Raw genomic sequence first — 27,610 nt, forward strand, 5'->3', positions numbered from 1 at the left:
TTGTTATTTTTAGTTAACAAAAATCTCCACACCTTGTTATATTCTACTGTATTGACTCTGGCCTGGACAAACAAACAGCCTGCTTAAATCCACCTTTTGGTTTCCTGTTGTGAAGTCAGCGGGCCTGCTCAGCTGACCCTCTGTGAACCTTTGCTTGAACAGTACACCTGGGGATATGAGAGAGAGAGAGAGAGAGAGAGAGAGAGGGTGACAGGTGGCTGGTCAGAGCGGTGTCGCGCGCCACACATGCTCCCGACCAGCTTTCAAACGCGCGCGAGCGTGCTCGAGCCTTTTACGTGCACGCGAGATTAGGCTGCTCGCAGCCCGAAGCCGGTGAGAGTGTGTGAGCGCTCGTCTTCGGCCGCCGGTCCTCGCAATCGTCGAAGAGCCCCGGGAAGATGTCGGTGATGACTCCGTACCGGGAAACCCGTAGCTAACGGCTGCTACTCCTGCGACCATTGGATGTTGTTTTTAAAACTTTTCCTTAGGACGGTTGTTTTTGCGGTGTGGGGATAAAAAACACCACCCGGAGGGACAGGTGTCACCCACCCTTCTTCCTCCAGTTTTGTGTTTCCTCTCCCTCTCACACTTTTTTTTTTTTTTTTTTGGAAACCGAGCAGGACCTTGGGGAGCCATGCTGTGGACACGCTGGCTCGTGCTGCTGCTCTGCTGGGGGGCGACAGGCAGCGAGCAGCAGGCGGATGAGAGGGGCGCGGTACCCGCTGAGGTCCGGTCGGACTCCCGCAGAGAGCGCTCACCTCCGCCGGTGGAGCCGCTGGATTTTGGGTTTGTACCCGCGGCGGTTTACAACACCCACGCTTATTACGAGCCAGGGAGCATGGGGATCCTCTTCCACATGGTCCACGCGTTTCTCTACATGGTTCAGCCGAACCTCTTTCCCAAAGGTGAGATTATTGACGACACCCCCCCGTCCACCCTCAGCCCGTGTTTCCTATTCCCAGGACGTTGTCTGTACGGAGTACCTGCGCTTTTAACGCGTGGCCTAGTTCAACTTCAACGTTAGTGCGGCTCGAACAGGTGCGACCAATCACATTTAATTAGGCTACCCGAGGAGAAAGTTCAGCAAGTATTTTTAGCACCAGGTTTATTCTCTATTATTTACAGGAGCAGAAATCGTTATGACCACACACTGGACTCAACCTTACTTGTCATCCAGATGCTCGGTACACATATGTTTATGCATATCTGCCTATATATGAAATACAAGTGCACAGTCCATTTAAGTAAAAAGTGCATTACTTGTCAGTGTAATCACAGGCTTTTTAAATGCACGTCACAATCACAGGACATGAGACAGAAAGATACTTTATTGATCCCACAAGTGTGCAATTGTGGTGGAAAAGTGTACAATTGAGAATGTGTGTATGCAGGATTTCTCTTGGCTTAAAGCAGGCTTTCAGGGGTGAAACTCCATTAGTCCACATATGATTAAGCTAATTAGTTTGCATAACCTTACTTAACAGATGTCTGTGGATTTTTCTTGTGTTTTTATCCATTTGAAAATCACAAATGTGTTTTCTGATTGGATAAACCCCATTAAAAAAAACCATTATAAATAGATACAGCTATATTAAACATATATTTCTACATGAAAGAAAAATATTGATATGCATTTCAATATTAAAGCAAATAAGTAAAACCTGATATTTAAAAAAGAAAAAAAGTGGATTGAAATATGGTAGTCTATTCAGCACCATTGTTTTTTATTTAAAGGTCTGGGTCCACACAAGGTGTCCCCAGCTATGATTAATGTGAGAATCTAAAAATATATGTCCTGATTAAATAAAGACATTTATTTTTAGACTTTAATTCTCCTCACTGCCCATGCTGATGCCATGATCTGTTTTAAGGCATCAAAAGTCAGGCAGCTCACAAAACACTGACTTGGCTTAGAGGTTGGGGACCTGACTGGCCTGTTGTACATCATAAACCAAATGGCAAAGTCCAAATAAACAGTAATGACCTCAACAAGGCTGCTGTGGCGCGAGTTATTTGTACTGTGCTGCTGTGTCTGTAACCTTAAACCCAGAGGTTAACCTGTGCCATATCATCATTATCTAATTTTAACACTGCCCCCCCCCAATTAAAATCCCTCAAACTCAAAGAGCACAGAGGGGGCGGTATGCTGTGATGATGTGTGATTGTTGAGCAGCTTAAAGGGATCCATAGCTGTCATAAGTCATGAATGATCACCTGCAAGCCCATACTCCAGGTGATTAATAGGTGATCACAGGATCAATAAAAACAATGTATGTTGCTCTGTTGTCCCTGTGATGAAGGCCAGTAATCCCGTGATCACATCCCATTAAAAAACAGTTTGTTTATGTGTTGTATGCGCAACTATGGGTGGTCACGTTGGTGGATGACACACAGCAATTGGATTGAAGGTTTTAAGTTGCTGCCATTTCGGTGTCCAGGGTTAGGGCCGCTGGCTAGCTAATCAATTAGCAGATCTGCGATTAAGGGAAGCTTTCCCAGTCACCTGCATCACAGCATAATACCTTAATCCGCTGCACCATATGCTGCTATTCCATTCCAGTATGACTCACTATCACCCACACACACAGGTAGCCCACCTGGATGCCACATCATCTCTCTGTACGTATACGTATAAATGCTTTACACGACCTGAGCCTCGTAGACAGTGGCAGGTGCATGTGTTCATTTGTGGTGAATGCAAAACTGTTATGAACATTAAATCAGAAGAAGGTGCCATATATATATATATATATACACATATATATATATATATATATATATATATATATATATATATATATATATATATATATATATATATATATATATATATATATATATACATATATATACATATATATATACATATATATATATATATATATATATATATATATATATATATATATATATACATATATATATATATATATATATATATATATATATATATATATATATATATATATATATATATATATATATATATATATATATATATATATATATATATATATATATATATATATATATATATATATATATATATATATATATATATATATATATATATATACACATATATATATATACACATATATATATATACACATATATATATACACATATATATGTTTTGTTCATTTGCTTCTAAAGCCTCCACTTTCAAGCTTACAGTAGGGGGAAAAATTCTTGAACACGTAAATATATTTCTAAACGAAATTCTCACAAGATGTCTGTAACAACCCATCCAGCCCACACATGCAATGAAATCAAACCATAGATGTCCATAAATTATGTGTAATAATGAGAAATGACAGAGAAAAAGACATGGAAAGTCATCACACCAGCTGAAATTTGACAGTACTTAAATAAATGATATTGATTGGCCACTTCATATCACCTGGTTCAATCTTATCTGATGGCCCATAAAAACTTGTCTCATTACTTAGGTATCATACAAGAAATATGTCATCATGGGTAAAACTAATGAGCTCTCTCAGTGAGCACTGTTGGGGCCGTAATCAGAAAGTGAAAAGAACATAATTTCACTATAAAACTGCCATGACCAGCTACTCCCCGCATGATTTGGGACAGAAGAGTGAAAACAAATATCAGAAGAGTTGTCTGTGAGCCAAGGACCACTTGTGGAGAGCTACAAAAGACCTGGAATCAGCAGGTACAATTGTTTCAAGGAAAGCAAAAAATAATGCACTTAACTGCCATGGCCTGTATGCACACTCACCACGCAATACTCCATTGGCAAAGAAAAGGCATGCTGAAGCATGTATGCAGAACAACATTTAGACAAGCCTGTAAAATACTGGGAGAGTATAGTCAGGTCAGATTAGACTACAATTGATATCACTGGAGGCCATAATACATGATGTTCAGAGGTCAAAAGGCAGTGCATATACCCCAGAAACACAATACCGACAGTGAAGTTTGGAGGTGAGAGTATCACAGTGTATGGCTGTTTTCCAGCCTATGGCACTAGCACACTTCATCTAATTGAAAGAAGGATGAATGGAAAAATGTGATGAGACATTCTTGATAAAAATCTGCTTCTATCTGCCAGGATGATGAAGATGAAATGACATTTGAAAGGACATTTCAGGAAGCAATGATCCCAAACACAGCCATGAAACTCTCAGCTGGTTTCAGAGGAAGAAAACAAAGCTGCTTGAATGGCCCAGCCAATCTATAGAAACAAGTAAAACTCAGAGTTCATAGAATGGGTCCATGAAACCTTCAGGATTTGAGGACTGGCTGTAGGGAAGAACTGGCTAGAATCACACCCGAGCAATGCATGCGGCTAGTTTCTCCATACAGGGAGCATCGTGACGCTGTGATCACCAACAAAGGCTTTAGTACGAAGTATTAAATACATTTCAGTAAACACTTTTTCCTGTGTCATTTCTCATTATTACATGTAACTTAATTATAGACATCTATGGCTTGATTTCCTTGCATGTGTGGATTGGATGGTTTGTTACCAACATTAGGTGATCATTTCATGTCAATATCACCTTTAGAAATATATTTACATAGAAATTTACCGATGTGTTCAATAATTTTACTGTAAATGCATTACACATCCTGATCCTCTGAGGTAGTGACCAGTGCATGTGTTTGTTTCTGGTGGTTGCAAAACAGTCAAGCAAAGCTGCTATAATCCCTAAATCAAGAGAAGGTTCAATAAAATACATATTTTTAAGCCTCAACAAAATATTTTCTCATAAGAAACAATAATTGAGTAATTGCATCTTCCTTTATCCTTAAAAAAAACACGTTAACTGATGTCATGATATGCAGATAACCTTGATATTTAAACCTAAAAATGTGAAAAAATTATAATATGGTTATATTAATTGTAATGTTATAAATAAATAATCCACTAGTGTTGTTTAAATCCCAGAATCCCTTCCATCTGCCTTCACTGAAATTTTGAATGATATTAGTTTTTACAAATCAAAAGAGAGACAAAACATAAAAGAACTTTAAAATAAATTTTTATTGAAACGTTGATTTATTTTTATTTTTTTTACATTTCTATGGATTTGAGAGATACTGATAGCTTTACTCCCATGTGGGTTAGTTGAGAGCAGTCTAATTTTTGGTATTATCGATCCTTACATTCAGATAAATAGCTTTTAACATAAGTTATAAACCAGGCTAATTTCGTTAGCCTTTTGTATAATTTTTTTTATCTACTAATAGAAGGAAGTAATAAAAATAATGTGCTGAGAGGCTGAAAAAGTTTGTCCTAAACAAAATAAAGTCCTAATAAACATAAAAATTTATGTTTATCTGAGAAACGTGTTTTTCACATACTGGATGTGTCATGACATTAAAGTTGAGGTTATACACTGGTGTGTAGTGTTTTGTAGTCTTTCCACATGCAAACACCTTTTATGTTTGCACAGCTACATTTAAAGACTGTGGCACATCTGCTGTGTGGTCTAAAGAAACACCACATGTGATCTGAGTTTAAAGTTATTTGAAAAAATGAATTATTAGTAGTAGTATCTGTAAAGCTTATACATTTATTTTAAAAAAAAAATAAAATACTGGCAAGTATTTCCCTGTATTTTTCCAAAGTGAGAATTGCCAGGAAAGCAAGGGGTGGGAATCAGTCTGGATATGAATGCATCGTGATACAACAGCAATGGAACTGAAAAAACTGAATTCAAAGAGTAAGAGGTGTGGTAAACATTGTATAACTAACTGTATAACAACTGAAAAGAAAAAAAACCTCTTAAAATGCCAAAAGTATTTTTCAACTGTGTGGGGTAATCAGTCTGTTCACTGAGTGAGACATCTGAATTAATTCGATTTATTGGCAATCTGATTCACTGATTCACTTCCCCCTGCTGTCTGCTTGTTCTTCGCCTCCGTTCAGAGCAGTTGACAACTTTTTGAGTAAGTTTGCATTGTTCCATGGAGTCCTGCACTAAACTCTATGTGTTAGTGTTCTCTCTTGTGCTGCGGTGCATGCTTATGTGCTCAGCTTAGATGAGGTCATCGTTAGTTGTTGCAGAGGTGGCAGGTTTGTGTTCGGCTGCAGTGTTAGAGATGAGATTTGTCAGGTCTGTCAGAACATTGAAAATTAATCAGTAAAGAGTTAATCAGTGTAATGTGGCACAGTTATCAGACTGTGTCCAAATCCCCATAAATCCCCTCACTTTGTAAATTTCATTTATTTTTGGCGATTCCACAGAACTGTTTGCATATGAGTGTTAGCAGAGAATAAAACATGTGTGCTTAGGTTCAGCGGGGTATCAGCATTTCCTGACACTGGGTTTCCTCTGGGACTCACTCATCCCTTTTTCCACTAACAGTGAAGAAGCATTTTGGGCTCTTTCACTGAGTGTGGAGGCAGCGTCTTATCCCTCTGATACACACAGGCTGGATTAGAGGATTAGCATCCACAGGCTAATGCTAACACTGTCCTGCTACCACTGCTGCAGATGGCATTGTCACACACACACACTCACAACTTTGGGTAAATACATGCACAGGCGTGTGCACACACAAATACTGAAAGTGGGTCATAGTCCTGGTGTTTGTCTGCTTGCCTTAATTACTGTGATTGGTTGTGGGAATGTTTACCAAGCGTCTTAAATTAGATCACTCTGAAGAGGAACTCGCACATTTTGGAGAATGAAATGACTTAAAATCCTGCATTTTAGCATCTGAGACTGTAGACACATTTTCTGCAGTTTTTGTATGAAAAATAATTATTTCCAAGCACCGTGTTTGTGAATATTAGCTGATGTTCTTATCTTAGAATGTTTGGGCAGCTGGATATCGACAGCTCTTTAAATAAATTAGCTTTGTTTTTAACTTTTTTTTAAGGCGATCCATTTTCTTGACTTCTCATCTAATTCTGTAACACAAGAAGCAGGATACAACAAACCTTTCGCAGGGCTAACATACACACAGAGACTGACAACCATTTATGTGATGATTCACACCTATGGCCAGTTTATAATCACCAATCCAAGTCTTTGGTCTGTGGGAGGAAACCAGTTTTTATTCATAATTTCACTTGATAATTGAATTCATCAAGGAAATGTTGAGTAATACATTTGAAATTAAAATTCTTTGTCTTCATTTCTCATCTCTTCAAATGTGAATCTGAAACAGGCCTGAGTGTGTTGTACAAAAGCATAAAAAGACATGGCACATAATCCTCTTAGTAGTTTTGCTGTAGCAAACAGTTGGCTCGGACTTCCTTTAGTGTCTCATGCTGACATGAAGTACAGCGCTTAATGGATTGTGTAACACTCAGTAAAACCCATCATTTATTGAAAGTAACAAAAGTCCTCTCTTTTTGGCAGATCTTATATCATGATAGCGACACCTTTTTCATTGCAACCCAGGCACCGATGCTCTTATAGGCAGTAAATGAGGAGCGCTTTTGAATTTCACAGACTTTTCATGATTCTGTTTCATATGAAGCGAAAGGAAAAGAAATTGAATCAAGTCAGCGTCTGTCTATATGTTAGCTCTTGGTAGCTGCTAATATTGGAAGCAGCTGTTCCTAAAGTGGGGGTTGGTCAGGATGAAGGAGTCAGATGATAAATCTTGGAGGAAAAGACAAGAAAACATGTTTAGGACTGATTACATTTCTTATTGCAGAGATTTCCACTGTAGTCGTCTTATTCACCAAAGCAAAAGTATATAATACTAACAAGCGCTTGACGAGCTTGCATTGCTTTAGATGGCTAAATTTAAAAACCCTCTGATCAAAAATATAAATTTTCATACATAATGGTGAACTTGAATACATGAGTCTATTATTTTGTTAACTGCAACACAAAGGCAAACACTTATGAAAAGAAACTGACTAATATAGTCATTAAGTGTATGATTCATGCATGCAAATGTCTCCTAAAAGCATCAGAGGTGGTGGTTGGGTTGCATAAGGTTTTGCCCACACCTTCCAGTAATCTCTCAGAGCAGGTCAGTGTAGAGGATTGTGTTTACCTACATTTACAGATTACAGTAAGATGGTTGTAAATTCTGATTTGTAGATCAGATTAGCTAACTAGAGGGTTCATTTTTAGATTTTTATTTTTATTATAATTTATTTTTGATCTTACCTGTGTCTTTCTTGCAGTTCTGATGCACAACTGCCTTTAGTGTAAGAAAAACACTCAGGCCAGGCTGGGATTTATTGAAATGTCTTTAATTAAAAAAAAAAAAATCACTAACTACACTAAAACCAATCAAAAGCTTCTCACGCCAGACACTAAAAGCAAGAAAATGGTAATTTTTCTAACTATATTTGCTCATTTTAAAAAAAGAAAAAAAGAGTTGTTTTCCTCGGGGACTACTGAGGTTGTATGAGATCATGTTGGGCAGTGGTCTGTTCATCCTTTTAGGTATAAGTCTGATGCTTGTTTATCCCTTCTCTTCCTTTCGTTTCCCGTAGGTAGCTCCTATACTGGGTCACTGAACTAAGCTGTCTAAGCTTAGCTGCCCTCAGTGGCTAATGCTAACTAAGTAGCTGAGCAACAGCAGGTGGCACTGACCCTACTGTGAGGTGCTCATATGCAGCATCTGCAGAGTTAACCAGTAAAGATGTCTTCACACTATGTGACAGGCCGGTCAGTGTTAGCAGCATTTTCACAAAGATGCAACAGTCGAAACAGAAATGTGAGTCCCCTCCCACCACGAGCAGAAACACAGTATTGGGTACTGAGAGGATTATCTGTGTTGTTACAAAAGAAAGGCACACATCACTGTTACTTTTGTTTGACTGAGCAGAAATGTTCAGGAAGTCTGAAAATGCAAGAAGAAAAAGACAGTTTGTTGCCAGTCAACAAAAATAAATGCAAAAAGTAAATTTAAACACAAAAAACAAAGTGTTCGTTTCAGTAATCTGGAAGATCTGTTCTTTTGTTTTGATAGTACTCAATACAAGATCTAGGATAAGGTAGCTAATTGATTTGTTGATTCATAATTAACTCTGTCAAAAATTTCCAGCACGAAATGTTAAACATTCTCTGATTTGGATGGATTTGCTGCTTTTTTGTGTGTGTGTAACTCACCATGTGATTTAAAGACACCGCCTCAGACTCACAAAAGGTATTTTCTGACATGTTATCAATAAAATCTGCTATGAAAACAGACATTACTGCACACTTTCCACAGGAAAGAAAGAGAAATTAAATATTTGGTAAGCTTGGTACAAACAGAAGGTTAAAAAACATGCAGTCACTGTGAGGTGCATTTTATCACCTCACCTGATGATCAGCAGGTGTGCAAGCAGAAGCTGGAACCAGAATCTGTGTGTGTGTGTGTGTGTGTGTGTGCGTGCGTGTGTGCGTGCGTGCGTGTGCGTGCGTGCATGTGTGAGAGACATCTATTTGCTAAACTGGTCTCCATCTGCTTGTTGTGTGCAGTGGCACATGACACGGTACTAATCTGAGAAGCTCTGCTGTGAGATAATATGAAGTTCTTAAAAGACAGAAAAAAGGGGAAAAGGTATGTCTATAACATGATTGGAATTAAGTTGGATACTTCTTTTTGGGAAGATAAACAACTTTGCCAAAATTATGTTGACCTCAAGCTTATTATAGTTTTCTTTAAAACATGCTTTTTGTTAACTAAAATAAAAACTAGGTTTTTCTGGTAAAAATAGCAAACAGTGTTGTGCACTAACAACAAAGTAAAAGAATGTAGTGGAAATGCTCTCACTTTTAGTTTCAGCCCACCCGGCACAAGGACTAATTTTTAATCCGATTTTTTGATCACTTAATGAGTCTTCACCCAAATTATGCTCAAGATTGTATTTTTGTTGTTTCCTAGGAGCTTTTCACCATTTTCACAAGAACCACTCCTCCTCCTAGAGTACTGGTCAGATTAGCGCCTCGAGGCGACTTTTGTTGTGATTTGGCGCTATATAAATAAAATTGAATTGAATTGAATTTTAATGAAACAAGATGAATTTGTCTTGGATATGACAGTTTACAGGACTCCTTCACTTCTCAGTAGATTTTAATTCTCATTAGTTTGTGCAATACTAGGAAAACATAACTTTCCTTCTGTACTTTACATATTAGGGTTGCCTGGGAGTTGTACTGGATCATGAGCTACTATGTGATTGAAATGTATCAGCACAGCATGCCGAACAAGGCCCGGATGCAAATGTCTACCGAGATTTGAGATCTCTAGACGACTGAGAGTCAGCTGCTTTCATAAAGTGTTGTTTTGTTTTGTATTGTACTCTGTATGTCTTGTAGGTTGCCCATGACAATCACCTGTCATATTAGAGTAATTAAAGAGTAAACCCTACACTGAAAAGAATAAAAACTAAACCCACTCTGTAGAGTGTCTGGAAACAAAAACTTTAAATAGCAATAAAAACTAATAAGAAAATGCAAAACTATAATAATGCTGTTTGAGTGTTTGAGTTAAATAATGTGTGTAAACGACATTTTTATCTTTTTGAAGTGAGACCAGAAAAAAGAAATTGTGAACTACTGATTTAATGTGAGAAATCTGGCAAACAAAAGTGATTTAATTGTACAACTTCAAATAACTTCTGCTGAGTTTTCAAATACAGTATTTTGATGTGAGTGTGTTGGAACGCTTGGATGTGATTGTATCTATAAGTGGCACAGATATCCTGTATCTGCTTTTAATGCTGTCAAATAGGTGTACATGTAATATGTATGTGTGAGCTTGTGTCCATAGAAGCGTATCATAATCATCTTTTACATGCTGAGTAACACTACTGTGAGTCACAGTGCAGGTAGGCTTAGCGCTGGCTGACCTATATACAGTAAACACACAGACAGCTGGACTGAACTGAAGTCACTGGTGACAAACTACACAATTCAAACAGCTCCCGTTAAAAACACTGAAACATGGTCTCAGTGCCGTCCTCTCCTCGGAAATTAAAAAACGATCCCACGTAATCCGCGTTGTCTGCTTGTGAGCACATAAATGGATTTTTTTTTTTACCCTCTCCAACTTCGCTTGTCATCACGTACCTCCAGCTGACCTGCCTGTAAATCACTGCCGCACAACATCTACACTGTGCGGCAGTTTTTCTGTATGTAAGCACTCGTCTGTAAGCGTGTGTTCTTTTTTTTTTTGCAGATCTCATTGTCAAAGTCATTCAGCAAAACATGGGTGGAATCAAAATAGAGGAATGGAGAAAGGTATGTTAAGTGTTAAAATTACTGGCAAATGGTAATGGAATGGTTCTTATATAGTGCTTTTCTATTCTACATGAATACTGAGAGCACTTTATAAAACATGGCTCATTCATACAAGCACTTGTTTTTTACACTGAAGTGCTTTATAACTTTCCCATGATGAATGGATCAGGGTTCAGTATCTTGCCCAAGGATGCTGAGTTATGCAGACAAGAGCAGCCTGGGGTTAAACCACCAACCTTCCAATTAATAGATGACCTTCTCTACTTCCTGAGCTGCAGCCACCCCATTTACCCCCCACAGAACACCCATATGCTCTTCAGATACAGTAACATATTTTGAATGGATGTTAGACCATTGAGTTTCAAAATTGTGTACTTGCAGGTGTTTTGCAATTGTATAGGGGGCACACTGCTCACAAATAAGCTGAACATGTTACTAGTAGATGACACGTCACTGTGAAGTATAATGTTTTTAAATCTTATACTTACACTGGTCAATTGTTTAGTCTATGAAAAAAACATGTTTTGTGTCTCACTTTAAAGTTTATTAGTTTTATATGTTTGGATAATTTTAATGAAATTAAAATATCACTTTGCAGCAAGAACCACAAAGTGACTGTGTCACATCATGCAAGACTTTATTCATTTAGAAATGAAGATTCTCCTCTTTTTAATCCCTCTGTTGTCACATTGACCTGGTTTGCATGTCTTCTTTTTGTTCATGCTTGTGTGATTTTTGCACACCTCCACATCTGGTTTGGTGCTCCAGCCAGAAAACGTCGTCTTGTTGCTGCAGGTAAACTCCTCTCAACACAGCTTTCACTGCATATCTCTGTAAAAAGTAAAGAGAGCAGAGAGCAGATTGATGACCGGGTGAATGCTCTCCTCCCGCAGTGGATCCAGTACGAGTCGGGATTTCTCATATGTGCAACCTTCGGCGTCGTGTTTGTGGTCCTTATCCCCATCATAGCTATGTGCTTCTGCATGTGTCGATGCTGTGATAACTGTGGAGGGGAGATGCATCAGAGACAGAGGAAAAACGCAGACTGTCACAGAGGTTTCTATACCGCCTCGCTGATTGCTACAACCATCTTCATCATGTGAGTCGTCATTCCTCTTCTTCACCGTTTTTATCATTATCAGTCTGCTATACTCCAAAATGAGGATGATTTTAATGACACTGGTTCTCCTCTGCTTTGATTTCGGTATTGTGAAGTACCTGTTTGTTTTCACCTTCTGTGGTGATTTGTTATTTTTGCATATTTGTCACATATGCACATTTCCCGAATAATCACAAAATGCAGATTTTAAATTCTTTCACTTTTTAAGGGAAAAAGCTATCCAAACCTACCTGGCCCTATGCGAAAAAATAATTGCCCCCTTTGCTAAATCATGAATTAACTCTAATTAATCACATTGGAGCATAATTTCATTAGTCATGTCCAGGTATGATTATTGCCAGACCTGCTGAATCATGAAATCATTTGAACACTTGTTTAAAGCACCTGTTTTTGATACGACTGTGTAAACATTAGACAATTTTAATTTTATTGTTGTAATTTTAATATGTTTGTCAGAAACGGGTCTCTTTTGGAAACAAGACATTGAGTCTCAATGGGACTACCTGTACAAATAGAGGTTAAATAAAAATAAACAGAATCTGTCTGACAAAGTGAAGTAGACTAAAAAATCTGAAAAAGCAACACATCAAACCACGATCTAAAGAAACTCAAAAACAGCTGAAAAACAAAGTCACTGACATATGCCAGTCAATGAACAGATGGGCACAGCATCTACAAGCCTGACTGCTCATTACTGCTTTTGTTATCTGTTGAAGTTCCGGGTCTGGTTGCTGGGCTGAGGTCAGCATTCAGTCAGCTTTATAGCGTCAATCTGGGGTCTTGGCTGGCTTAGCATTAGCATGCTGTCTGTGCAGGTGCTTGAAGGAGCCAAAGTTGTGTGGCAGCATAATGTGGTTTTTTTCTGACCTGGATGCACTTTCCACTTTACCATCATGCTCTTGTCCTTTTGTGCAGTAAAACTAAATGTAATACCCATATCCAGGCTGTAGACCGTACCACTATCTTCCATCTCCGGCACACAAACTGAAATTAGCTAATTGAACTGCGACTGAAACCGATAAACAGTATTGATAAGCAAACAGACTAACAATTCCAAGGAATTGGACTACTGGGAACTGGTTCTTGTACAGAACTAGTTCTCGATTCCCATCCCTACCAGCAAGCTCACCTCTGAATGGCTCAAAAATCATATAAGAGGCCATTCATGCTTGAAAGAGTGGAGCAAAATTCCTCCACAGTGATGTGAAAGACCCATTGCCATTTATCACAAACACTTGATTGCAGCTCTTGCTGCCAAAGGTGCCACAACCAGTTATTATGCTTAGGGGTCAATTTACACAGGGTAGGTTTGAATAGCTTTCTTCACTGCATATGAACCCAACAAGTTACACAATGTATCTATTCTTTCTCAAATAGATTTCAACCTACAAGCTAAAAGACTGTCAGGGGTCATGCCAGTGACTTTTAGTTGAAATTAGTTACAAGTTAAAATAGTGAACAAAAACGCTCCTGAAAGCAGTGTGACCAAAAAGTTAACAACCCTTGTAATAATGAACAGATCTCAGCAGGTCAATGTTGGAGTCACAGATTTACATGTATAATTTTTCACATATGTAAAAGTGCTTGCCTTTATGTGGGTTAAAAAAAACTCCATTAATTTTATTTGCTCATATGCAGAGAGTGTGCGGAGTACCTGCTGTGTGGAAGAGGCAAGCCCACTGAAATTTGATTTAAATGTGGAGGACAGTTATGTGTTACCGATATTACTTGGCTGACCATGAGAGGCCTCGCCATCTGAATGAGTCCTTTCACAGCACAAATGTGCATGCTCACATCCAAAGCACAATATAACCAGTTTGTTGCTTTTGTTGATTTGTTTTTTTTACTGTTTCTACATTGTTTTTGTTTGTTACAGAAAGTGTAAAATATCACTGCTGTAAAACTAATAAGGTGTTTTTGCAGTGAATCAAAGTGAATTCTAACCACATAATCCTAATGCTTAGATTCACGTTGCATGTTTAGCTTGTACACTCAGCAGTACACTCATCTGACATGATCAGTTTTTCTTACATCACTAACTGTGGAGGGCAGAGGTGAATCTTCAGTGAGCAAGAATTAAAACTCATAATGCAGGAGTCCCCATTATGTAGCTGTGCTGCCCTCTGCTGCTAAAGTGTGGCGACTGCACTGCTCTTCTCCTAATCGATCCTGAATGTGTTTTTCAGTGTGGGAGTTCTCATTGCTCTCGCCGCAAACCACAACATCAGCTCACAGGTCAAAAGCACTCGGCGGCTCATTAACACCAACATGAGAGACCTGAAGACGTTCGCTAACAACACGCCTGCTGTATGTCCTCACACGTACACAAACAACCCTGTTTATTTTTGAAAAAACAAAAGCCAATAATATAATATAACCAATAACTATTAATGCTGTGTGTCTCCTGCTGCAGCAAGTCGATTACCTGACAGCCCAGTACACCACAGCCAAGAACAAAGTCCTGTCAGACCTCGACAGTAAGCTCGACCCTGCATGTTTGCACACAGTGTTCGTCTGATATCTCTCACTTTACATAACTGTGCTGAACTTTCTGACCTTTCTGTGCTTCCTCACAGACATCGGCCCTTTGCTGGGGGGTAGGATCCACATTCAGCTGGAGAAATCAGTGATTCCTTCGCTGGACACCGCCCTGCGTATGGCAGGAGGTAACATCTCTGTATAAACCTCGTGTTGAGGTTACGCAACTCAGACGGAGACTCACAAACCAGTGTGCAAGTTCTTAAACAATGATGTACTGTAATACACGTGTAATTTTAAATTTTATAGCAAATTTAAGTTTTTTAAGTAGTTGCTACAGTTACAGCTAATGACTGCCATTTAAATGCCACAACTTCTCTTGTGGGTTTAATACTAAAGACAGTCTTTAAGGAAAAGTCCTCACCATTTCTTTATCATTTCTTTTTCTTTCTTTTTTTCCCCTCTATGATTCTCTCACATTATCTTTTGTCTAAAGCAAAAGTTGAGAATGCCATCAAAGGTAAAGTGAGCTGATCGGGACTCAGTGGTGCAGTGTTCGTGACTGTGTCTGCAAAAGTGTTAGAAGCAGATGGTGATTCTGAACCTTTGTGTTAAGTTGGAAACAGTTTTTTGTTGTGGTTTTCCTCTGTGGGTTGTGCCTCTGTGGTCAGTGTAAACAAGCCCAGCATGCTGTTGTCTCAATAAAAAAATAGTTTCACTGTGTGTCATATTTCTTGTTGTTTGTAGCCATGCGGGAAACCAAAGAGGCCCTGGAGAACGTCAGCTCGTCCTTGGAGGTGCTGCAGGACGGGGTGGGGAAGCTTCAGGCCAGCCTGTCAGGGGAGCGCGCCTCTCTGTCCAACACCCTGTCCGACCCTGCCTGCACCAACGGAGCTGTGTCGCATACCTGTAACACCATCCGCTCCACACTGTCCCAGCTGGGAATCAATGCTGACTTCTCCAAGGTGATAAGAAGCAAAATGCCCTCTAATACTGGAACATTTTAACCGTGAGAAATATTTCCAGGTTTACTCTGCTTCTTTTTCCTGTCTGTCAGGTCCCAGATGTTAATCATGCCTTGGCCAATGTCAATACTGTCCTGAAAACAGATCTCAGCAACATTGTACAAAAGGTTAGTGGCCGTTTCTCACTCATCATCAACATCATCATCCTAAAACTTTTTGTCTCACCTGCCATTTTTCTTTTCTCTTATTCTGTTCATCTACAGGGTTACGCATCCTTTAACGACACACCAAGACTGGTTAAAGAGCAAACAAAAAACATTGTTGCAGGTACAAGTGTGTGTGTGTGTGTTTGTGTGTGTGTTTGTGTGTGTGTTTGTGTGTGTGAGAGAGAGAGAGAAAGAGAAAGGTCTGTTTTATAAATGAGATAAGAGTGAGTATAAAGTGTTTCATGTTCTTCTTTCACCTTTGTCTGCATACTTGTGGATGATGAAACTGCAGCTCTGCCTCGTAAGTTTCTCTCTTCTGTGTCAGATACATCATCTCTTTTTCACTTCAGCTTAAAACCCCCAGCTTTCCAGTTTATACAGTTCATTTCTGTTTGACTTGTTTATTGTTGCAATTCTGTTTGTAGGAGTAAAGGGGATGCTGGATAAGATCGGTGCAGAGATCACCGGCTTCTCCAAGATGTTCCCCGTGGAAGCTTCTCTGGCGAATTTCACCATTTTCCTAAATGAAAGACACAAAGCTATTGAGTCTTATTACCCCCAAATCGATCAGATGGATTTTTACAGGTTTGTGTGAGGATGTTAAAACGTCATTGATAGAAACAAGACTGTTAAGGTTCAGCTGTGGTTATAACACATGGTCCCTCTCAATGCTTTTAAAAAATAAATAAATAAAAAGAACCAAACTTGTGATAAATAATCATGCTCTAGGTTAAAGTGAATTAGGTTAAAGTGGGTAATCCTCTCTGTCTAACCTTCAGGTGGATCGCCTGCGTGGCAGTGCTCTGCATGGTCGTCTTGGTGCTAGCCTTTAACATCCTCGGCCTTCTGTGTGGTAACTGCGGCTACGACAAGCAAGCTACCCCGACCACCCGCGGCTGCCTGTCGAACACCGGGGGAAACCTGCTGATGGCGTAGGTTTCCATCACAACACTCACTCACCTGAAGGCATCACTCAGGGATCTTTTTTTCAGGGTGGAGTTCAAACTGTAAAAGTTGCTGTAATCCATTTAGCTTACAGTCATAGAACAAAGGAAGCATTATAAGCTCTGAGTAAAGGCTTACTGTACAAAAAATGAAGACTCACAATAGTGTTCTTCAAATAAGATTAAAATTAACAGTAAATACATAAAATAATTATAGAAAGGTCTCAAGTTCAGGGAGTTTCCTGACATTATTACTGGTTTTGTCAAAAGTGGACCCTTACGGGACTATCTGTTGTTATATATGGTGGGAAATGACAGCAAAAATATTATTTTTGTCTCTCACAGTCTGTCTTTTACTCTTGCAGTGGTGTTGGCTTCTCGTTTATCTTTGCCTGGGTGCTGATGGCCATCGTTACCACCCTGTTTGTTGTCGGGGGCAACGTGGAAAAGCTGATATGTGAACCTCTGGCTAACAGACAGTTGTTTAAGGTGTTAACTCTCTTTTGTCTTTTATTTTATTCTGCTGAAGATTTTATTATTTCACCTTTTATCTGAGCCGTAAAATGGACAACACTGCTTCCTTAAACTGTGTGTGTGTGTCTGTAGATCATTGATACGCCGTTCCTGGTCCATCCTGAAAAGAGGAACTTCCTTCCTGGGATGTTGTTCCAGAATCCAAATATTGATTTAACTCTAGGCGGCATGTACAGGTAACATTTAAGTTATCATGAAATCCATTTTTCTAGTTGTTTTTGTAAGAAACTCATTACCTCGAGTTAAGCAGAACACATCACAGCTCTGTGTTTGTGATTATCATGGTTTTGTCTCACAGGGAGTGCTATGACAACAACGGTCTGTATCACGCTCTGCAGTTGGAGACCATGTTCAACATTAACTCCTTCCTCAACAGAACAGTGGTAAGAGCTATGTTACTGTATGTCACAATTACAGGTGCATTGATGGTAGAAGGTGAATGGTAGTTTGACTCTACACGTGTGTTTCACAACAGTACAACAGGGACCTGGCCAAAGTGTTTGATAGCGTGCAGGTGGACCTGCAGGGCATCACGCTGCTGGAGCAGGCTGGCAGAGACAACCTCATCAACTTTGCCAACTCTGGAATTGGACAGATTGACTATCAGGCTTATCTCACTGAGGTGAGCTGTGTGCATGTGTGGTTTATGTTAAATGGCACTGATGCACACTGTTTACTTCCTTTATATCTGTGCACAAAAAGCCCTTCACTCCGCTTACATGCGCATACACACTCAGTAAAAATTAATTCAATTATTCTGCTAATTTTATTTTTCTTGTTAAATGTAAAATGTTTTAAATACATTCATAACATCTCCCAGTTTTGTTAATATGCATGAATAAAATGCAGTTGATTTTAAGCAGTGATAATGCAACTTTAAAAGCTATCCCTAATAAAAATACCCCCATCCCCAAACATGCCTTTTTATACTAACCATCTTTCATGTGTGAATTCCTGGTTTTTAGGTAAATAAAGGAGTCACTCTGATAGATCTGCTGTCCTTCTGTAGCGACCTGGAGGCTCAGGCTGACCAGCTGGTGAGCCTCTTCATTAATGTCTGCACATGTGTTGACTAAAAATTTGTTCTCAGTTATGTTAAAGACTCAAAATCTTTTCTACATTATCATGGGAACCTAAACAATATACATCTGTAATAACATATTGTATCCTTAAAACTGCGTTTGTTTACAGCCACGTGGTGCTCTGGAGAACGCACTGAGAGGCCATGCCAGCAGTATTAGATCCATTCACAGAGAACAGGTGGTGCCACTGGAGCAAGCAATGGTAATCAACTAACCACAGCACAAATACAAACAACACTATTAACAGTTCAACACTTATTTCTCATAGCTTGGATAAGCAGATAGGTAGAGGTCTTATTTTATATATTCAGCTACAAAGACGATGATGATCACCTGTTTATTTTTCTTTAGCAGTGTCCTGGATGAACAAAGCATTTTGAATTGAGGCTTTTTTTATTTCAGGCATCACAACAAAAAAACCCAAACTTTTTTTACCCATTTTTGGGTAAAATGAAAATGATATTTTGACCCTATTAATGACACAAACAGTCAGTTGTTGAGCCAAATGCTGTGTCTGTTAATAAAACAGATGCACACAGGGGGGAGGAGGTGAAGATAATAGTATTTGAGTTAGTATGAAGCTGTGACCCTCATGTAAAAAACAACAGGACGTATTTCAGCAGCGTGTCATCCCACATAGAAGGAGAACCTGTGAGGTAGCCTAGCACAGGTAAGCTGCTGGCAAGTGGCCTGGGGAGGATTTGCACACCTGCACATACTGAATGAGGCAAACATGTAGCTTTTTTTTTTTACCATTATTTGATTGATTGATTGAATCTTTATTTTGAACATGTTGAAAAAGTACAACAACATAGAATTCAATTCAATTTAATGGGGAAATAGTAGTAATTATGTAATCTTAATGAACTGAGGATGTCTTCAGGGACAAAACACATCTACATGGTCTGTTCTTCGCTCTGTTCCTCAGTGTTCCTTCTTTTTGTTCTTTTCTTTCATAATGTGGTGACAGAAATATGTCAGAGCACGGGTAAGCTGCTGTCGATGTGCAGCACTGTGACAGTGATTTCTTTTCTTTTTTTGTGTGTGTTGTCTTAGCAACGTCCTTCATGTTGTGACAGCGGTGGCGTGATGTGATGGATGTGTATCTGTAAATAAGGAGGGAGTTGTACGTGTGTCTGTTTCACCGTGTGACTGCTTGTGTTTTAATCTTCTCACACAGAGTACGCTGCACCAGAGTATCAAACAGCTGCAGAAGACATCGAACGACCTGCCAGTAAATACTAAAACTGTTGTAATAGACCACAGATAGCAGTGTAAACAGTTATTTCCTTAACTGCCTATCCACATTTCGTGAATGAATTTCTTTTTTTCCTTTTTTTTTCTCTCTGAGGTCAAAGTCACAAATGTCCTGAGTGCCATTGATGCAGCAGAGTACCTCATCACTCATAATGCCTCCCACGTGGTGAAGCAGGTACATCGATCAGGGCTTCATCATAACATGGTGACATGGAGCGTCAAAAGATAAATGTTGAACACACAGCAAAAAGCTCTTTAATCATGCCACAACAGGCTCAGACTGCAAACTTCCCATGATGCACTGGGCATTTGTGCTCCACTCCTGTCTTCTCTCAGGGGTTTTTACACCAACACTCACATCATTAAATTGTCCCAAAGTGTGCGTTTTGTCTTTGTGTCCTTATGGTCACATAAGGACACAAAGACCCCGATTCTGCTGGAGTTTTCTTCCAGTTAAAAGGGACTTTTTACTTCCCACTGTTGCCAAGTGCTTGCTCATTGAGGGGTTGTATGATTGTTGCGATATTCCCTCTATTATTGTAGGGTCTTTGCTTTATAATCTTAAGGGCTCTGAGGCGACTGGTCTTGTGATTTTCTTCTCTGGTAGCAAATGTGTTGCCTCAGAATAAAGACGACTTGTTTTTCTGTAGCCTATTAGAGTCCCAATGTAAACAGACTGATTACATTATTATAAATATTTTTTGTCTTTGCAATCCAAACTTAATTCACTGGCCAAGAACGTCATTATCGTAGTGCTCAAAACAGGTTACATTTTAAAGAAAATTTTACAAAGAGCTAATCTTGATCCAACAGGGAAATGAACTCCAGAGCTTGAAATCTCAGTTGTGATCATAGTGAGTACTCCTAAGTGTTTTAAATTTTTTTGGTTTTAGGAAACAAAGGCGTATGTGCAGGGCTTGGTGGGATACTTCAAACAGTACACAGAATGGGTTAAAAACTCTGTGAGTACTCTGCCATTTTTCTCTGTTGTTTTCTTCATTGTCTTTGTACAAAATTTGCAGTATAGTAAATCCTTCCTCTGCCTCTTCTGATTATCTGAGTCAGTGTTTAATTTACTTTTAGTTTTTAAGTTTTAATATGGTTTAAGAACTGCTGATTTAAGTTGAAGTTAATGAATAAATGTGAATTCTGACGAGAGATCAGCCAGCATGTGTGTTTTTATCCTACAGCTAACTGCAGAGGTGGCCCAGTGTAAACCCATCAGCAACATTGTGGACAGTATGGAAATAGTAGGATGCAGCTTCATAATCGACTCAGTGGTAAGACGTGATTATGGTTACCTGTATGTGTGGATGTGTGCTGAGTATTTTCCCAGCTGTTTGCACAGTGCATGCACCTTCATGTATCTGGATGGAAACTAAAAATATATCGGTGGTTTTATGTGAACCGTTTGGGGAGCTCAGAGTTTTAGGAGGAGAACGGTGTGTTCTTAAGTTGTTCACAAACACTGAGATTAAATAAAGCCTGTTTTGTGTCTGGGCCAGGGATTTACACACACATGGATTCTTCACTGTTTTTACTCCTGGCCCTGAGGAGTTATAAAGGTTTATGTTCTTATACTTGCTGTATATCAAGCATGCGACTTCCTGAGAGTTTAATGAGCCCAAACAGGCCAAACACTGTGAGCAATATAAACAGGATTTTAATTAATGCACTGCCTGCAGCTACTGTACATTTAGATGTGCTTTGTGTTTGCATGTTTGTGTGTCCGTGTGCATGGTGCACACATTTTTTAGGTTTCTTTTCGTGAAATTCAGCTGCAAAAATGTGTGACACTAGCAGTACTACAACAAGTATATTTAGTATTAATTCATTGGTCCATGATTTTATTATGTCTTTAAAAGTCACAGTCCTGACATTTCATTCAGTGATGATTACAAATAAAAGTTCCCTGATTTAAGAGTTGTTGCATATTAACAAGTACCTTAGCTCAAGTATTTACAATTACTCTTTTAGTCTACTTTAAACTTATACATCAGTATATTTCTGAGTTAAGCAAGTTTTTATGGGACTCTCTACAGCCCTAAAAAAAAAGTAAATACACCCTTACTTCTTCAATAGGAATTAAGGTCGTCAGTTGCAGCCAGATGCTGCTACTCACTGTTAATCACTTGATTCACTGATCATCAGCAAGTCTGAAGATCATTACGAAGCCAGACATTTTGGTAGTTTGTTGGTCTGGATGTTACAGGTGTTGTGTTAACACACATCTGGATATTCAGATGTGTGTTAACACAATGCCGCAATCTCTCAGGAATGGATGTCCCAGCAAACTCACACTCAAGTCAGACCGTGCAATGCTCAGAAGGACTGAAAGTAATCCAAGAGCTACATCTCAGACTCTACAGGCCTCAGTTCATGACATTCCAATTAGAAAAAGACTGAGTAAGTGTGACTTCTTTAGGAAGGGTTGCAGGACAAAACCTCTTACCTCTAAAATGATCATGGCAGCACGATGAGGTTTGCAAAGTAACATCTGAACAAACCACAAGACTTCTGGAACAATGTCCTCTGGACAGACGAGACCAAAGTGAAGTATTTAATGCACAGCACCACATTTGATGAAAACCAAACACAGCAGCACAAACACCTCATAACTGTGAAGCACGGCGGAGGATGGATGATGAATTGGGTTTGTTTTGTTGCCACGGGAACTGGGCATCTTCCACTTAGTGAGTCGACCATGAACTCTTCTGTATAGCAAAGTAATCTAGAGTCAAATGTGAGGCCATCTGTCTGACAGATCAAGCTGGACTCAAACTCTGTCTTCTCACACAGAGTCCTGTGTTATCAGGCCAAAATTCCTAATAAATTCATACAGGAAAAGTATCAAGTTATTGATGCTAAAGACGGTTCTACAAGTTATGGACTGAAAGGGTGTACTTAGGTTTTCACAGGACTGTATTGTGTTACAATAATGTTAGAATAATATGAAGCAGGTGGACCATAAATGATCCAGTCATTTATTTATTTTAATTATGCAGCCTTTGTCAGGTACAGAAAAACAGGAACAGCCATCGTACCAAATATGAGTTCTTATTATACCCACATTAATATCAAGATTTGAAACATTTTCGACAGTGTTTTAGCACTAAAAATCTAATCCAGAGAGTTCAGTGTTTAGTTAAAAGCAACAGCAATGAATGAAATGTTATAAGATGTGATTACTGGTACGTTTATTTTCCAGAACACATTCTGGTTTGGTCTCGGCGGCTGCTGCATCCTGCTCATCCCCAGCATCATCTTCTCTGTCAAACTGGCCAAGTATTACAGAAGGATGGACACAGAGGACGTCTTTGAAGAGTGAGTCCAAACCTTCTTTGTTATCCTCCTGGGGGGGTTTTTTCTGATGTAAATCAAAGCCAAATTCATTAATAATTTTCTTTCCTTTTCTCTGTCCATTATTCCTTTTCACGGACACGGATTCTCCTCATATTTTCTCCTTGTGTTGTATCCGCTCACTCCAGCTCCTCTTACCCATGGCTTGTTGCACTTTAACATCGATAATTCACGCACTTTTTCATCTTCTCCCACACACTTACTGGCTTTTTAGAACGGGACTGTTCAGCTTCGAATCTCTTGAGTTTTTTCACTCTTTCTTCTGAAATCACGAGCTCGGCATTTTAGCTCTTAACATGGACTTTCCCATCACTGCTCGCGTTCTCTTTCTTTCCGATGCGAGCGCCGCTCTCTGTGGATCACTCCATCCCTGTCACTTTCACAGGAGTCTTCCCCTTTCTCATCTGCCCCTCCCCTCGTTCTTCTCTTGCAGTATGGCTAATACAGGTAATCACGATGAACAGGTGTGTGATATCCATGGAAACCTTGCCATCAGGTACGAGCCGCGTGGAGCTAAATCTGACTTGCATGCTGGAGTGTTAATTGGTGAAGGGATATTTGGAGTCCTGTCAGCATAAATTTTTATTTACCACATATAAAGATATAAAGAATTCCCTGTGTGTGTGTGTGTGTGTGTGTGTGTGTGTGTGTGTGTGTGTGTGTGTGTGTGTGTGTGTGTGTGTGCATTCAGCTCTCCCTATTGTGACACTCTGACTCGGTTCCCTCGGGCCTCTGCCCCCCCGAGCTACTCAGTCTGGTGACCCACTGGAACTCTCTCCCTGCTGATGAGGTATTGATGATCACTGATGACTCCACTAACTCCACTCCACTCACAGCTACGCTAACAACCAGCCATCTGAGACCATCCAGCAACCCACCATCACCCTGCTAATTTCACTCTGACAAAAACATCCTTCTTTTTCCTGTCTTCCCTCTTTTCTTCTTCATCCTTCATCCATCACTGCATTCAAACATCAGAGCCCACTGAAATGAAGTTTTCTGTGATGGAGGTAACTGCCTATATCCACATGATACTGCCACGTGTCAGGCATCCAGATTGTGCCTCAATTAGATCAGTTTTCATCCTTGGATATATGCAGTGTTCAGTCAAAGCTGCACAGGAAGAGAGAAAAATATTTGCTTTTGTGTTTGAAGCGCTGTGTTCTCCAGTTAAAGGAAAATGAGCCTCAACAGGACAAAACAGAAGAAACCTAATGCTACGCTATTTTTCTGAAACATGTTTCTTGTGTTAAGACCAAAAATGAAAGAATCTAATATTTCAAAAAAATCAAGAAAATCCTTTTTTAGATTCCTAAAAGTTCCCTGGTTTAATCCTGGAAGGAGTCAAAAATCAACATGCAAAACTATTTTGTTTTGAAAAACTCATGTTTTCCCCACAAGTTGTGAAATAACAGTGAAGGCCCCAAAACACAAGTCCTGGCTTTGAATGTGTGCAGGTGAAAACCTCACAGGAAAATAGATTAATAGATGTTATTCAGTGTGCAAGTCTTACATATTTCAGCTATAGAAATATGAATATAATTCCTGTGTTCCTGTGTACGTTTACCCTCCGATCTTCAAACATGTGTGGAAGTGATTCTCATCGTGTGGACCACAGGAAGTTATGTGCTTTTTATAATCATCTACTATATGGTTTAAAAAACCCATCATCCTCACCCTGCAACTCATAATAATAGCAATGACAGTAACAGTCACAAGGTGTCGCAACAGCTCCAGATGCTCTTCCTGATGATTTGACTGATTTTCCAATCATTAACATAAAAACATTACCTTTTACTTCCAAAGGTTTATGTTGACTTTGTTATTTCTTTCCTCCGCAGTGGACAGGAGAACTGGAACTGATCTTCCCTTTGTGGTAAGCGCTCACCTGTATCTCTCCCCATATTTCATATCTGACTCTTAGTGCACTTTATTTTTCTAAACACTTTCTTCTTTTCCAGGATCACCGGCTGTTTAAGCTTCCGATTCAGATCTTTTAACACTTCCAAGGACAAAAGCGAAGAACAATCATCAACTCTGCGATGAGGGCGTCTTTCAGCAGTCCTTCAGGCCATTTGACAAAACCATTAATGCCAGCAAAATCCTATGAAGTGTTTTCTCGACCCCTTTACCATTTTATTATGTACACCAACAGCTGCATGTTTAGCTGCATAGAGAATCAATTTGTACTTACATGATCAGTTTTAAACAGGGCGACACAAGTGTACAGTTTTTACACTTTCAAGTCTTTTGAAAGTTTTATATATTTTTTGTTAAACTTTGTTTTATAACATGTAAGTAGGTTTTGGAGTAATAGCTTTCTTTTTCTCTGTGAATATTTGTAATATAGCTTACATAATTTGCATCAAACAGGTTGCACTTAGCAGGTGTTTATTTAAGGAATCGTTTGACAATTTGAAAATAAAAAGTAGCTACTCCCTTTCTTTCAGAGGGTTAGATGAGAAGTTTATGTGAAATTCAAGCAGCTGGAAAGCAAAACAACGAAGAGAAAAACAGGCTAACATTTGTGTTACATGCACTCTCAATAGTGCCCAAATTGGCAAAAGTAAAAAAGGGAGGAACCACCGACACAGTTCAGCCAATAGGGGAAAAATGCCATTGCTAGGTAACAGAGTTATAATCAGAGTATGGTCACTGATGGCCATGATGTTACTCACACAGTATAAAACACGGATGTAGCTTCCAGGTATCAAAAGTGAAGTCAATACAGAAGCTGCATTGTTTTTATAAACCACCAGGGGGCAACGTGTGGCTAAAAACACTGTAGAAGTCTCTGCTGAGTTCATGGGCTCTGTCACTTATTTTGGGTCAATACTAACTAACAAGTTAAGTCTGTTTTGTAAGTCTTGGTCATGTTATGTTTCAGAAAGAAGGATTATCCAGGATCTGCTCACTGACTTGCGATCGGTAAGTTGGTAGCCAATGAGCGAGCAGTTTCAGTCTGACCCGCCCATCTGTCATCGTATCTCGTTTTAAAATACGAGTATGGCGACAAAAGCTTCAGGAAGGGAATTCAGAAAGCAGCAGGTGATATCACAGTAGTAAGTCCATCTGTGACCCCCCCCCCCAAAAAAATAGGCAAAACATTGTGTAGAGTATAAAAGAATTTGTCGATATACTTTGTGCGGTCAGAGGATCCACAGTTTTTAAATATTTGTAAAACTCGGCAGCTAGAAAGACGATGGTGGTCAAACGGTGGATCGTCTTTTCCAGTAAGTGCAAAACTTGCTTTGCTCAGTCTAAGCACATCACATTGTGAAAATTCAGGAATTCTGCAGCCAAGCATGTCGTGTACATGTCATCCTTCATAGAAGTGGATTAACTGAAATAAGACACAAACCAACCAGCCAAACACATCAGATTTATGAATCAATGGTGAAACAAGGACAAGTAATCTATCTTTGATTTAGGCTGCAGAAAACTTCATCAAGTAGCCACCCATAAATATCACCAGGACACACAAGCACACACCACCTGGTGCTTCAGGTGAAAGTGACACAGATCTCATGAATCTACCAAACAGCTGTGCAGCTGTGTTTTTGACCAAAGAGTTGAATCAGCTAACATTCGGTGAGAGTTTGTGTCTTTTCTAAGCATTTACATGTCACAGCAGACTAGACATGTTTTGAGCTGTTTCCACACTTTATGTCCAAATCTCAGTTAACCACAGAGCAGAAGTGCTAATATTCTCAGCTAACTCAAGACAAAAGCGAAAAAGGTATTGAATTATTCATTTAAGCAGCAAAGCGGCAGCTCTGCTCGGCTCAGTACATCCTGGAAACATGAAGACTGCACAGTTTACTACAAAGTGTTACAAGCTATTAAATACACGTTTGCTTATTCTATTGAATCAGCCTTTATTTAACTAAATTTAATTCAGTCCCTGTTTATGTTGTTGTTTGTTGTTCATAAAAACTGTATGTAGGCTGTCAACTTGTTTGATCAGCTTCAAAAGTTTGGTAAGCACTGTTTTAACAGGATTTAAGGAGAGATGACACACAAAATATCATGTTTCACCAGACTGTTAATGAGGGTCTATTGCTTGTGTTGTCAAATAAAATTCCCAGAAGCCTCTGCAATATTAAAGGTCTGAAAAACACAACTGGGCTGGTGGTGAGGATGCAAATCTGTAAATAAAAACTCAAATCCAGTGTCGTCAGGTTTTTATTGCATAACCATGGTTCATAAATCGCACGTTCTGAATATAAAGGAAATGTTTTATTGTGTGCAAAACCTTTAAAAAATGACTTAAAAGGAGTTTGATACGTGCTCAGGAACACACGTGATGCTCATGTGCCACACGCAGAGATGAATTATAGTTAACTAAAACTAGATGAGAAAAATATTTTAGCTAAAATAAAAAATTAAAATGAACTGAAATGGTTTTATGAACTTTTTTGAAGTGTTTTTTCTTATAACATCTCTCTTGATTTTCTGAAAATTGGCCTCTGACACGCGCTAAGTAA

At 39.1% G+C, this 27,610-nt stretch overlaps 1 protein-coding gene across 5 annotated transcripts; it reads left to right on the top strand.

The window, feature by feature from the left end:
* Positions 1-27,295, top strand: prom1b (prominin 1 b). 5 transcript variants are annotated; one of them, XR_004200502.2, is made up of 28 exons: positions 2-905; positions 11,116-11,177; positions 11,946-11,972; positions 12,071-12,276; positions 14,484-14,604; positions 14,711-14,774; positions 14,874-14,963; positions 15,523-15,740; positions 15,833-15,907; positions 16,004-16,067; positions 16,239-16,247; positions 16,372-16,531; positions 16,726-16,878; positions 17,256-17,379; positions 17,497-17,600; positions 17,723-17,807; positions 17,900-18,046; positions 18,390-18,461; positions 18,616-18,708; positions 19,687-19,740; positions 19,858-19,938; positions 20,657-20,725; positions 20,954-21,043; positions 22,972-23,087; positions 23,557-23,619; positions 23,815-23,913; positions 24,965-24,999; positions 25,085-27,295. XR_004200502.2 is itself a non-coding variant. In XM_031757299.2 (26 exons), exons 1-25 carry the CDS (start codon positions 635-637, stop codon positions 24,984-24,986), a joined length of 2,577 nt encoding a protein of 858 aa, XP_031613159.1. In that variant the 5' UTR covers positions 2-634; the 3' UTR covers positions 24,987-24,999; positions 25,085-27,295. The 5 variants fall into 5 exon arrangements, 1 of the variants encoding a protein (XP_031613159.1); XR_004200503.2 differs by lacking the exon at positions 23,557-23,619 and having other exon boundaries at positions 4-905; XR_005613353.1 differs by lacking the exon at positions 16,239-16,247 and having other exon boundaries at positions 635-905.
* Positions 27,296-27,610: the final 315 nt, after the last annotated feature.

The sequence above is a fragment of the Oreochromis aureus genome, linkage group 6, assembly GCF_013358895.1.
Source record: "Oreochromis aureus strain Israel breed Guangdong linkage group 6, ZZ_aureus, whole genome shotgun sequence".
NCBI classification, from domain to species: Eukaryota; Metazoa; Chordata; class Actinopteri; order Cichliformes; family Cichlidae; genus Oreochromis; species Oreochromis aureus.